Source organism: Strongylocentrotus purpuratus, unplaced genomic scaffold, assembly GCF_000002235.5.
Source record: "Strongylocentrotus purpuratus isolate Spur 01 unplaced genomic scaffold, Spur_5.0 spur5_scaffold_14, whole genome shotgun sequence".
NCBI lineage: Eukaryota > Metazoa > Echinodermata > Echinoidea > Camarodonta > Strongylocentrotidae > Strongylocentrotus > Strongylocentrotus purpuratus.
Window position 1 is genome coordinate 20815205 of NW_022145599.1, and position 14655 is coordinate 20829859.

At 39.2% G+C, this 14655-nt stretch overlaps 1 protein-coding gene across 2 annotated transcripts in view; it reads left to right on the plus strand.

Annotated features, from left to right (window-relative positions):
- Positions 1-14655, plus strand: part of LOC586486 (meiosis regulator and mRNA stability factor 1) — a 30525-nt gene that overhangs the window by 10774 nt on the left and 5096 nt on the right. The window contains exons 10-23 of one of the 2 annotated variants that reach the window (XM_030984449.1): positions 153-366; positions 1000-1175; positions 1988-2068; positions 3197-3379; positions 4418-4588; positions 5257-5426; positions 6388-6623; positions 6991-7098; positions 8787-8909; positions 10006-10051; positions 10641-10843; positions 11847-12074; positions 12939-13166; positions 13791-14064. In XM_030984449.1, the coding sequence (XP_030840309.1) occupies positions 153-366; positions 1000-1175; positions 1988-2068; positions 3197-3379; positions 4418-4588; positions 5257-5426; positions 6388-6623; positions 6991-7098; positions 8787-8909; positions 10006-10051; positions 10641-10843; positions 11847-12074; positions 12939-13166; positions 13791-14064 (2441 nt within the window). The remainder of the gene's footprint in view (positions 1-152; positions 367-999; positions 1176-1987; positions 2069-3196; positions 3380-4417; positions 4589-5256; positions 5427-6387; positions 6624-6990; positions 7099-8786; positions 8910-10005; positions 10052-10640; positions 10844-11846; positions 12075-12938; positions 13167-13790; positions 14065-14655) is intronic. The other variant, XM_030984450.1, reaches the window with a different exon arrangement.

Here is a 14655-nt window from a genome sequence, read left to right on the forward strand (position 1 = left end):
TTCAATTTGCTCTTTATTATTGTGCATTTGATAGTCATAAGTGTATATTTGGCATGTATTATTATTCTAAACCTTATTTCTTTCTTCTTTCTTTCACACACACACACACACACATATTCTCTCATTCTCTCTCACTCTCTCTCTGCAATCAGAGCCCCGTCTCCCATGATGGTCACCAGTAAGCTGAAGCCCAGCTGGCAGCAGCAGCAGCAGCTCCAGGGTGGTGGAGCCATGGGGCTAGCTCCGGGGGTCAAACCCTGGACCCCCATGCCCGGTATCGACCTGCTCATCACCAACCTGGACTGCCAGATCACACGCAAGGAGCTCAAGCGCCACCTGGTGGCAGCCATCAGCGAGCATTGCAAGGTGATTTGACATTCTAATTTATAAGATGATGACGTGGATCCTAATCAAATGATTGGTTGAGAGTGTACACGTGACCAGGCATTTATTTTGCCTAACACGTAATTTTGATAATGACCGGTCATTAGTAAATATAAAACATCATTTTATAAAACAAATAAAACAATCTTATAAAACAAATAATACGTTCAGGCGTTAGTAAAATTATCCACACTCTGTACCTTCAAATTTCAAAACCCTCCAAACACCAAAGGCGATAACTGTTCTAAAGGTACCTTGTGGGGGCAATTCTTACTAATGCCCTCATTGCTGTGTATTATTTGTATACTCTATTCTCCATGGAAGCAGGTTATGATGCCAATGCAGTGAAACCTGCTCTAGTGACCACCTCTCTATAAAGACCACTTCTTTAGTTCCCTTTGAAACTCATTTCTCAATGAAACCTGAAGGAAAGGAACCTGTACATAAAGACCACCTGTTCATAAAGACTGCAATTCTTGTCTCCATTGAGTGATCTTTATGCACAGATTTCACTGTAGTTTGCAATTAAACACAATTATGATTGTTCCAAACATCCTAGGGTAAGCTTTATGGGACTCATTTTTTAAATGATGCCTTTAATGTATCCATCTCTAGGTCCTGCACGTGTTCCTGGCCGCCCCTGCTCAAGGTTACTTCCAGGCCGTTGTGAGGGTGCCCTCTATGGGCGATGCTATTGGAGTCCTGGCCAACGTCAACCGTCGTCAGATTGGTTCCAGACTCATACACATTTCCATTATGCCTCCAGGCGATTCTAATGCAGACAGACTGAGGTAAGGCTCACTAATCGATATCAATTATCAAGTTCATTGTTGCTTTTTCTCAGAATTTGGAAGAATGTTTGGTTGTCCCGAGGACTATCAAAATTCAATATGTATAAAGTTCTTCCTGTTGTGTACCAGATTCTACATACACTGCAGTGAAAATTAAGTCTGAATCTGAATATGTAATTGCAGCTAAGCATGACAATTTAAGCCTCCATTTGGAGTTGTAGTGGTCTTCATGATGTTTTTGTCATTTCACATTCCTGTACATGATTGTAAATAGCCAGTTGGCTTTTATGATATCCTTGAGTACCCAATCAAAAAATAAAAAATACAAAAAGTTTGTTGTTGCTCACTTGAGCCTTGTTCAGATATGACACAGTAAACCACAGGGTCCTTTTTTTTAAATGATGACGTGAAATGTAATATGCTTCACATTTGTGTATCCTATAACACAGAGCTTGGTGAATATGCTATGGACCTTTGTTAACCCATGAAAAATCTGCATTTTTTTTGCAGCACTTTACCGCAACATATCTGAACTTGTTTTTATCCCGTTTGCCATTCGTATATGGCAGTTGTAAAACCAACGGTTTCCTGCATCATGGGTGAACACACAAAAAATATCTGTTGAATGACGTTCATTCTGGAAGAGCATCTCTTTTTGTCTGTTTGGTTTACCCTTTTTCTTTTTGTGTGTGTGAAGGGTGATAGACCTTTTGCTTGTTATTCATATTTCTATTTGTTATTACTTTACTGAATGCATAATGTCTTTTTATACAGAAATAAAACAAACAAACATATCCTTATCTTTCATTCAGAATGATGATCATCCAGATGCTGCAGGAGATCCCAGGAATGAGCATGCCTCTCTATAAACTCAGACAAGCCTTTGAAAACAAGTAAGACTCTATCTCTCTTTCCATTTCTGAATACTTGTTCAGGTGTCGTGCCACTCGCCCACTTTTGCGATGTGAAGATTTAAAGCAGAAGCTCCGAACCTGTAGGCTCCTTGCTTCAGGGCTTTTACGTCTATCTATTTGAGTTGTCTCAAGTTTTTCTGGTTGACTAATTTAAAGGTAAAGACCAGTATTGGAAACACCCCAATTTCAAAAAATTAAATGGAAGCTCTTTATTACCAATCATGTGAAAACATATGTTTTGACTAATACATGATGATAACAATTTTGCCGGGAAACCGCCTACTAATTGATATATTTGGTAAATTAGTTTATCTATTGGACTGATAGAGATAAACGCATGTGTCGCGCATGTGTGCGTAGTCCCATATACATCTTTCTGTGTACAGTACTTGTAACTTTATGAAGACTGGGCCAAATTTCTTATCATTTTGATGATTCCAGAACCTTGCAGTACACACCAATACTTATATGCTAGATGATCAACCTTTTCTGATCGATTCCACAACGTTTCTTTCACAATGCAATCGCATGACCATAACTGGTCTTTATCTTTAATAGCAGAGTAGGCCTACAGAACAGTCCAGCATGGGTGGGTTTGAGGGGCGGGGGGCTGGTAATTATATGATTACAAGGTTAGATTATATGATGTTTCACAGCAAAGATTTTTTATAGTGAAATATTTCAATGAATCATGTTCAAGTTTATTCTACTCCTACCCCAATATAAATTTTGGAAGTGTTGATAAGGGCTATAGTTGATGATAGAGATGACAGAAAATTTAAAAGATTTGAACAGATCACGACTATGAGAAAAATCTCATCTGGAACCTACCGAGGGGTCAGTGACACAAAGGTAACTCCATTTTGGCCATTTTGAGAAAAAGTGGTGTACATGTATGTGTCGCTGAGCACTTGTGCCTTACGGAGTTAAGTCTATGTTTCACTAGCCGTTGACTTCAGTGGGGTGTGGGGTGGAGCCAAGTCATTGTGTTTCCTGGAAAGCCCACATTTTCCTGAACATTTTGATATCAAATACTCATTTTAGAAAAATATGGAATTACGTCTTTGTGTCACTGACTCCTTGATATCCACCTCATCTTTCTTTCAGATACCAGCAGCAGCTCCATGTAAGCGACCTCTACCAGATTCCTGACACGGTCACAATGCAAGAAACACATGGTGGAAAGCTTGTTTGTCTGACCGTGCTCAGCGCATCCAACTCTCCCGTACCTGGCAGTTACAACTCTCCCCTCGGCTGGCAGTCTCCTTCCATCCCGTTTATACCACAAAGGTGAGTGATTTGGAGGAAGGCAATGGTGATGATGATGAGGAGGAGGATGGTGATGATGATGATGATGAGGAGGAGGAGGAGGATGATGATGATGATGATGATGATGATGATGATGATGATGATGATGAGGAGGAGGAGGATGGTGATGATGATGATGATGATGATGATGAGAAGGAGGAGGATGGTGATGATGATGATGATGATGATGATGATGATGATGAGAAGGAGGAGGATGAGAAGGAGGAGGATGGTGATGATGATGATGGTGATGATGATGATGAGAAGGAGGAGGATGAGAAGGAGGAGGATGGTGATGATGATGATGGTGATGATGATGATGATGATGATGATGATGATGATGATGATAATGATGATGATGAGAAGGAGGAGGATGATGATGATGAAGATGATGATGAGAAGGAGGAGGACGATGGTGATGATGATGATGATGAGGAGAAGGAGGATGGTTGTGGTGATGATGATGATGATGATGGTGATGGTGATGATGAAGAAGGAGGAGGATGATGGTGATGATGATGATGATGATGATGATGATGATGATGATGATGATGATGATGATGATGATGATGAATGAGGACAAGGATGATGATGTTGATGATGATGAGGATGAGGATGATGTTGATGGTGATGGTGATGGTGATGGTGATGGTGATGGTGATGGTGATGATGATGATGATGATGATGATGATGATGATGATGATGATGAGGAGGAGAAGGAGGAGGATGATGATGATGATGATGATGATGATGATGATGATGATCCTACAAATTATTTATTCTGATATGATGACATGGATCATATAGCCAATATATTCAGCCAACTGATTGTTTCAGCATCGAGCTCTCGAAGTCCAGAAGCACCGTGAGAGGATTTGTAGAATATGGTCTTTATAGACAGGTGGGCTTTCTATATGGGTGGTCACTAAAGCAGGTTTGACTGTAATATGAATTTCTTTGCATTGTTTCACATGAATATGTGAACAAATAATGAGAAAAAAAGTCATGTTCTTCTTGCAGAGAGCCCAGTCCAGAGCCATCCGAACGTTTCTGCAGTCGACACGACCCTGAAGGTCAGAGCCAGTACAGATTGCTTGACACTGATCTCTGTGTGATGGTGGCCTATCAAACCTTCACTGCTCAGGTCACGACCCTGCTCAACCTCCACAGTGGTTCCTTATCTCTCCTAAGGTAAGCTAAAGTAGCTGGTCTGTGAAACCTGTATAGAAAGATAGCCCTAGGAAACACAACAAATTTTCTTTGTTGTCAGGTGGTCTTTAAACATGGGTTTCCTGTATTAGAAATTTTAAAGAGAATCATAATTTCAAGGGAAATAAAAAACATGGCCTTAATATACAGGTGGGCTTTCTATACAGGTGGTTGCTACAGCAGGTTTGAATTTGATGTGAATTGATATTGTATTGTTTCACTCGAACATTTTACAAAATCATGAAAATATAAAGGTTGTTGGTAAATGTTTCTGTAATCAATTTGTCATGTGAAGCCCTTATATTGTTCACAATTTACAATAGTGCACAATTTACCAAAATCATGTCTAAAGAGTGCTACATAAGAAAAATCATAAATGAAAGCAGGACAAAGAAAAAGAACCAAAATAATGTAGGGTTTGTTGTTTCTCAGAAGACAATCACATACATCTATCTGCAGAGATGTCACTATTGTCTTTTGCAAGGCATTAATCTACATTTGAAAATCAGGGTAGCTCAGATAATGCTGGGGTAATACTAGTATAGCGCTTTAAAACATTAGTATTAAGCGCTGGATAAATACTATTATTATTTATTCAAGTACGAAATGTAAGACAGTTTCATTTTTTTCTTGCCTTCTCCCCTTGTTAGCTTCCCTCTGTGTTACAAAGCAGAGTTCAATGACCTTGATGAGGACTTTGAGAAGGGGATTCCCTTGGAGCACCTGCTCAACTCAGTCCCGGGGGTGAGGGTAGCCTTCTGCAGGGAGGGCTTCAAGGTCATCTGCTGGAGCCAACAGAAAGAGGAGGTCATCACTGATGGTAAGTACATTGTTCAATTTGTGATGTTATTTGAGTTTTGTTCTGCGATAAGGCCTAAAAAAAAAGATGTTGTATTGCCTTTTAGAGGTGCCAAAACATGAGTCGGTCTGTCAGATTTTTTTTTTTTTTTCTTTTTTTTTCATTCCCTCTTTTGGCTGATATTTCTCAGTTTTGAATGCTTTGATACATTTTTAAAAGCCGACCGTAGATTTCAAGATTTTTGGGTCGGTCGCAAAGGGCAATACAACATCTTTTTTTTTTTAGGCCTAAGTTGAAAACCATTGAATTGATTTTAACTAAACTTGGATCTAGTATGTATGAGCATGCAAGGATGGATTGACTAGATTTTGGATGCTAGATCAGTCAAATTCATGTTGTTGGAAAATGCCTTTGAATTTGAGTTGCCTAGATAAATGTATGTGGGCATAGGCCAACTGAATCTGGAAAGTGTCTGGAAATTGAGGCTCTTATTGAAATTAAATCTATTTCTAGATATCAATAGATATACAATAACCAATTTCCCATTGACTTACTTGAATATTCAATTCTATATTGAGTATGACGTGGTATTTGATTCATATGAATTAAGGATAGTTGTACAAAATTTCAAAGGATTCATTGTCTAAATATGAGGCATTGTATTTTTTAATATGACTTCCTTTATTTCAAAACATTTGTAATTTCATGAATTTTGCAACATTTGTAACAAAACCAAGAAACCTTTCAGAATCATGTTAAAACTGTTTTATTTACTCAACGAGTTACAAATGATATTATGTTAAAATTCTGGAGAGATATTTGTGTATTTTGTGTATTCTGCTTTGTATAGCACCTTGAGTAAGTAATTAGAAGAGTGTGCTTTATAAATATTTATTATTATTATTATTATTACTTATCTAGTAAAGTGCTTTAACAGAACTCCATATATAATCAAAACTACTTCTTTTGACCTTTTTTTCAGATGGGCAGCAGATTTTCCCGCCTCTGCTAGGGCGGACCACACCCCTCCTACCTCCGGCCCTGTTCCAGTTCAGCAAGGAGGTGGTAGAGCTTCTGAAACACTCCACCAAGTGTCGTCTCCCGTTCACCCGCTTTGTCCCCGCCTATCACCATCACTTTGGCAGACAGGTTCGGGTGGCGGACTATGGCTATCTCAAGCTGATTGAGCTATTCGAGGCAATCTCTCATGTCTTGGAGGTATGAAAGGAAACATCATTATTTACCATTGAAAATGTATGTTACTTTCTTCGCCTGTCTGCACAGTCGCTCAATAAGCCAGTTCGTGAATACTATCTGCACATGGGCAGATAAAGGTAATTTTGAGGGGTCAGTGACACAAAGAAGTGGTTTATGTGTCACTGAGCCTTAAGGAGTTAAATCTATGTTTCACTAGCCATTGACTTCAATGGGGTGTTGGGTGGAGTTAAGTCTTTTTATTTCCTGGAAAGCCCACTTTTTTATTAACAATTTGATTTCAAATACTCATTTTGGCAAAATATGGTCATCATTAAGTTGTAGATTGTTTCATTTCATCCTGACCGTTCACAATGATTTCTTGTTTCAGATCCTTGGTGCTACTGAGAACAAGACCCTGACCTTGACCCATCGTGCTCAGGTCAAGAGGTTCGGTCAAGATCTTCTCAAGGTGCTCAAGTCACAGGCCAGTAAGAAGGTAGGTTATGTCTTTGAACCCTCTACAAACATGTGCTTGGTAGTGGCAGTAGTAGTAGTAGTGGTAGAAGTGGTAGTGGTGGTATTGGTAGTGGTAGTAGTTTCGGACAAGATCTTCTCAAGGTGCTCAAGTCACAGGCCAGTAAGAAGGTAGGACATGTCTTTGAACCCTTTCCAAACATGTGCTTGCATACCTGCCAACCCTTCCGAATAATCCGGAATATTCTGATTTTCTGATTTTGAGGACCTGAAAATTCTGAATATTCTGATTTTGTTTTGTTCGTGGCAAAGCCAAATTAAGCTTGTTTTATCATGTGCTGCGATATGAGAGTTCATGTATTGCATGCATTGAATGGCTGCATGATCGAGCAGCAAATTAGTATTTGCTTTTTGGTACAGATTTACCACGTATTGTCAGTTACACTACCACTGCAAGTGCATTTTTTTATTTTCTAAGGCATACCGTGCTAAACATTCCTAGTTCTTATTTTCAAATGTTGGCAGGAATGAAACATGTGCTTGGTTTGTACCACTGAATGAGGCTTGTCACGTGAAGAGCATACATGTAGTTTCAAGATTACTAGCCAATAAGCCATTTTCAGAAAGTATTCAAATTTACTTAGGATAGAGCTATTACATTCTCATTGAATTTCATTGGAATAAAAAATATTTGTTACTAGGGAGGACAAACATTATGGCTTGCCTTACCTAACAACAAGTAAATAATGCAATTTACATTCCGACTATTAGTGTACAATTATTTGTAACGGGTGAATGAAATAATCTGTAACGAGTCAGTTCAGAAAGTCATATGCATGAAATGATTACATAACAAAAATTGTCTGTTGTTTCCAGTATCTCTAGCATTTCATTGTCTTGGTAAATACATTAAAAATTGACATTTTTGGATAAAATTAATGAAACTATGTGAACAAGCAGCAGTCAGTCCGAACTCGTCCTTTTGAACTATTTTTCTTCCTGTAGTATCTAGGTACATTGTTTGCTTTTGGTTTATAAGTTTGTTCTGGCAATTTACTCTGGGTAGAAGTTGTAGTAGTAGTACCAGCAGCAGCAAAATTTTGGCAAATACAAAAAAAAATAATAGGTGAAAAGCATGAAAATACATGCAAAAAAAGAACATTGTACAATTTAACACTTATGATGAGAATATTTGATGAATACAAAATGTAAAAGCCTCCATAGTGCTGCTCTAACCTCCATTACTCTTTCATCCCATTATATTTGGATCCTTTTAATACTTTTTTTTTCTTTCTCTTTGATAGCAATTTTTTTTTAAAAATGAGATTGGTCTTGGCTTAGGGTCCTTAAGCTGTATGGCAATGTTGTCTCTCAGTTTTAGGATATCTATAAGTTGTAAACACCATAACCAACACAAGTTGTAAACTACCGATCGCTGTCTATCAATCGTCACTCTCATTCAGGTGGTCATCAATGATTTTGCCCCTCTTTTTCAGGTGACTGCTGCTTGTTCATGTAGTTTCATTAATTTTTATCCAAAAATGTCAATTTCGAATGTATTTACCATGACAATGAGATGCTAGAGATACTAGAAACAACAGACCATTTTCGTAATGTAATCAAATTTCATGCATATGACTTTGTGAATACCATAACCAACACAAGTAGTAAACTAGCAATTACTGCCTATCAATCGTCAATCTTTTTCAGGTGGTCATCAATGACTTTGCCCCTGCATTCCAGAGATGCCTGGGTCGTCCGTGGGAGACCGCTGATTACGGCATCTGTGACATCCAGGACCTACTCTTTGACCTCCCTGAGAACTGGGTCACTGTAAGTATTTGGGATTCTCATCTTGAGGGTGTTTCCCAAATGTCCTAAGTTGAACTTATCTCTAAGTTAGATTTAACAATTATGGAAAGCTGTAAGCATCTATGAAAATATTTTGTAAAAGTTATTTTAAAAGGCATAAAATGTTGATTCAAATCAATTATATTTGCTATTATTAAGGATATTTCATGTTCTTGATGTGGAATTTATAAAAAGTCTAAAACTTTCTCCTTTTAATATATTCTATTTTAAGGCTACAAATGGCTCTCCATAATTTTTAAGTCCAACTTAGAGTTAAGTTTGACTTAAAATCTTTGTGAAACACCCCCCTTGTGTTGTAGTCATAATGGAAATGTATTCTCATAGAAATGCACACAGATTATTCGAGATAAGTGAAGACCTGCTAAATGGTTTTGATAGAACATATCCAGACAACTACCCTCTGTACAAATACCCCCCAACGACAGTTACTCCTATGTTATTTTCCTGGGGGGGGGGGGGTAATTGTCCCTGGTGTAAGTGTTCTTGGGGGAGGGATAATTGTCCTAGACTATGGTAAAATACATGCATGTGTAATAGATGAGTTATGAGCAAGGAATAAGTCCAAGTCCAGACATCTTCCTCAGACATTTACTACCCGTTGTCTGACATCTATTAAGTGGCAGCTAGCTACTAGTGCACGTCCGAGGAATGTGTCTGGGCCTTTCAAAATACTAGACAAATTACAATAACCGATATAATCTACTGAAATCATGGCATTTGATTGGCTGTGAGCGAATTTGTCATAGAAATCGAGCATTTGTTATTGAGGTATGAGTTATTGAGTTTTATGAACCAGGGCCCTGGACTTAGACCCCTGGGGGGTGTTTCACAAAACTTGTCACCAATGACAAATGACAGTTGTTGTTATAAGCTACTGAAATCCTTGCTTTTGATTGGTTATCACCAGATTTGTCACTGATGTTTGTCATTTTTCATTTGTCATAGAAAAAAGGCTTTGTGAAACGGGTCCCTGAACTGTCACTTAGATAAATAAATTTGGATGTGTGATTGAACTGTTCTCTTTTTGTTTTGTGTTTTTTTCCCCTCTTAACATCAGATTGAATGGGACGGTGATAACACAGTGATATCAATTCCAAAAAGAGGTAAGTGTTCTGGATAAGTAGACAGTTCTACTGAAAAAAAAATCATTAATTTCTCTGTTAAATTCTAACTAAGCCCAAGACAACTCGTGCTAATAGATAATATTGAAATTGAAAATGAGTCTTATACAAATATTTGGGTTAGATTGCAAATTTAGCATGTGATTTGTTGGTTTTTCTGCTGTATAATAATTAAAGGGATTGGGTAACTTTGTCTCAGATTCTGAAACAAAATCCTGGATTTAGCTCATGCTGCAATGATAATTATAAACCTTTAGGTCAGTCAGGAACCCCATGACTTTTACAAGCATGTCTGATTATCAAGATATTTATGATTGGAAATCAAAATTTAAAAATTTGTTTTCCTGACGGTTTTTACAACACTGCAGTCTATTGGGAAAAATTAGTATGGTAAAACCGGTCCTTCAAAGATTTTTACTTTTTGAGGCACTTTATGATCATTTTGAAGTGCAATTTTGTCAAAGATTCAGTGTTACACCAAATTACAGACACTGAAAACATGTTGGGCCATGCATCTCAGATTTAACATTGTTAAACGATGCCTTTAACTCCTATTAATCTGTCTTCTTAGAGCAAACAGAGGAGGAGTGTATACGAACGAAGAAGTTTACCAGGGAGATCGTCGACCTCCTGAGCCGACAGCATCGATCTCGCATCACGTTTTCCAAGTTCATCCCCGCCTACCACCATCATTTTGGCAGGCAGTGTCGGGTTGGGGAGTATGGATTCAACAAGCTGGCTGAACTGCTGGGGGCACTGCCAGAGGTGGTGCAGGTGAGTTTTGTGGTCTGAAAGGGATTGGGTAACTTTGTTTCAGATTCTGAATAAAAATCCTGGATTTAGCTCATGCTGCAATGATAATTATAAACCTTTAGATCAGCCAGGAATCCCATGACTTTTATAAGCCTGTGTGATTATCAAGATATTTATTATTGGAAATCAAAATTTAATTTTTCGTTTTCCTAACGGTTTTCATTACACTACAGTCTATAGGGGGAAAAGAGTGTGGTAAAACCGGTCACTCAAAGATTTGTACTTTTTTTAGGCACTTCATGATCATTTTGAAGCGCAATTTTGTTAGGGCTTCAATAGTACACCATATCACAGACACTGATAACACCTAGAGCCATGCATCTCAGATTTAACATTGTTAAACGATGCCTTTAGCAATTACGATCGACGTGTTTTCTACAGCCTTGTTCAGATATGGAGCTGTAAACTGCAGCATTAAAAAAAGAAAAGACGATGTAAAAGTGTAATACACCTCACATATCCTATCCTATAGCACGGAGCTAAGTGAATACACATACGATGCACGCAGTTGCCATTCGTTCACATGTAAAAAAAACCTGTGGCAGGTGGGAGGCAACGTTTGATCAAGTCTGTGTTTTTTTTTATCAAGGTAAAATTCTTTGGATGATAAATGAAGGGTATGATTCTATATACTATGATTTTGTTATAAAAAAATCTTCAAAAGATATTTAGCTGCATAGAACTACTAAATCCTTACTCTTTTTTCCAAGTCAAGTAGAACAGATGGTTCTTAGCTGAACTTATAGTTGCTATTGCCTACATAAATATGTACAATGAAACCTGTCTATAAAGACCACCCAAGGGAGACAAGAAAAGTGGTCTTTGTAGACAGGTGCCTGTAGCACATGGTTCAATGAGAAACCATTTTCAAGGGAAACAAAAAATGTGGTCTTTGTAGACAGGTGGTCACTAAAGCAGGTTTGACTGTATGATGATGAGTATTTCTCTCCCCATGTCTCTCTAGATTGAAGAGTACGGTGACGAGCGGAGCGTCCAGCTGACGGAGCCCGAGCGTCTTGCCGTCATGGCCCGTCGCATCTCACAGCTGGTGCCAAGGAACCGGCAGCACTCCCTAGCCCTCCATGCCCTGCTCCCAGCCTACTGTAAGGTCTTTGGTCATCCTGTCTGTCTTGAAGACTACGATGTTCATGACCTGGAGTCGCTGGTCCGCAGGTTCTGCCACATTGTTGAGGTACGTTTCTCTCATTTTTTTGTTGGGGGGGGGGGGGGGGGGGGTGTTTAGTTGGATTAATTTCATGTTGGATAGGTTCAGCGCTCTATACATGCATTATTATTATTATTATTATTATTGTCAGGGATGCCAGTTTTCAGGCAATAGCCTGAATTCAGGCCCTGGCAAGTTATTTTCAGACCACAGTTTTGGCTTTTTTGTGTACAAAATGGCTCATTCTAGGTGATTTCAGGCCCTCTGATCAATTCTAACTGGCATCCCTGCATTGTGATGTACTGTAGTATGAGTTGGTTCATAGCAGTGAAAGGGGCAGTAGAGAGGTAAGTCGTTGTGGTACAGTGGATAAGTCTCTGGGACTGAACCACAAGGTACAGGGCTCAAATCCCTGTTGCGGCACTAATGTCCATGTGCCACTCTCCACCCAGGGGAAGTACATGGGACCCCGGTAGGAAGAAATTTCTTGAACGTTCTTTGGTGGATAGCTACTCTTGGGGTAATAATATGATACTTTGTATTAAGCGTAGTAGAGTGTATTTGTGTAGTAGCTGCACCATGTAATTGGATATTTGAATAGAATTGAAATTTATTGTCCCTTTCAGGAAATTCTTTGTTCACTGGTTTTATATAGGAACATCCACAATCACTGGTGTACAGAGAGAAAAGTACAGGAGAAAGGACGCATCCTTGAGGTGCTCCTGTGTTCAGAATTCTCATCTTAGATTGAACATTACCCATTATCACTTTCTGTGGTCGATTGCTCAGGAAGTCCTGGATCAATGAAATAATTTTGCGTTATGTAAATGAATGCTTTATTATCATCTATCTTTCTCCTCCCCCGCTTTTCACTTCTCCTCCCGCATTCAGATCGTGACTGAAGATGATGACAAGCGCCTGCGATCGGTGGAGCGGGAGCACCTGAGTGACTTGACCCAGCGGATCCTGGTGGTCCTCCTGGAGCAGCCACGAGGGAGTGCATCGGTGGAGAAGGTGGTGGAGCTTCACAAGAAGCTATGGGGCGAGGAGCTGGTAGCAACGGAGTACGGGTATAGCAGCGTGACTCTGCTACTCAAGGCTGTCCATCATGTGGTCATGGTAAGAGACTTAGATATTAGGCATGTTTCTACAGGATTACATATCAAGGGGTCAGTGACACAAAGACGTAACTCCATTTTGGCCATTTTGAGTTTATGTTTGGTTTATGTGTCACTGAGCACTTGGGCCTTAAGGAATTAGTCTGTTTCACTAGCCATTGACTTCAATGGGGTGTTGGAAGGAGTTAAGTTTTTGTGTTTCCTGCAAAGCCCACATTTTTCTGAACATTTTGATATCAAATACGCATTTTGGTAAAATATGGAGTTACGTCTTTGTGTCACTGAACCCTCGATATACCCTTAACTTCCAGACTTTTCTGGGTACGTGCTTCTGTAGAAACACACCGTAATCAGATTATAACGCTGATAGAATAGTGTACTCATCTCTAGAGGTTTCCAAATGAGCGAAATATTTAATCACTATTTTCATGTACAAATTGGCAATTTCATGATGATTTCTTGTAATTTCCTTCATTTTGTTTATATCATACTCATTTTAATTTTATTTGAAACTATAAGAGAGAGGAAAATACAAATAATTGGTGCCACTATAATGAGGGAAAGCTGATTCACTTAGTAGCTTTAGAAAAAATCTGAACTGCAATGGCTTAATTTTCACCAACAGGTAAAAGACGAGTGGTCGGACGACCCCTGTGCCGAGCTGACCCCTACCTACCAGTTTTCCCGTAGTGCCCGGGAGGTCCTGATCTCGGTACCAAACCAGACCCTGACCCTCCAGGCCTTCATGTCTCGCTATCAAGTCGTCCATTGCTGCGAGCTCCTACCCCACGACTTTGGCCAGACCACAGTGTCCTCCCTCATCTCGTCGGTACCGAGGGTGCTGACCTTGGTGGGGCGCGGCGCCCAGAGGGCCATCACACTCAACCCCTGCTGCATCGGTGAGTCCAGTGCCTGCCCGCAGACTCTTCTCCCAATTTTGGGAGTATTTGTGTTGCTTTTTGTTTTGTGTCTGTCACGTACTGTATAAGCTGTTATTTTTGCGAATATCGCGAATTTTGGCATCTCATCATTCCGGAGCGCAAAAATATCAGCATAAAATTATGTGCTTGCGTCCTCTCGATCGCTAGCTAGTAGTAACTGCTTTATGTTCGAAATATCAGCTTATACAGTAACTTGCTTCTTACTGGTCTGAATCTTATTTTTTCCCCCTTGAGAAACTTTTGAACAGTGATGTACATGTATAACGAAGCGCATTATATGTTGCCATCTCTAAGCCCTTCACAAAAGAAAAAATGTCATGCTTATAAAATGTACTTACATGGATTGATTAACTAACTTAAGATACCAGAACTCAGATGCTGAGAAAAGGTGACTTATGCATCCTATGTATCCCAGTGTTTCTGCAGTCTTTCCTTCATTATGAATCTTTGTGAATTGCAACAATTTTTTAGAGCATGTTCAGTAGAGAAAAAAGCCTACTCAGTCCAATGCATCCACATGTTGTTTTTTTCTTCTCATACGGTTCTAAG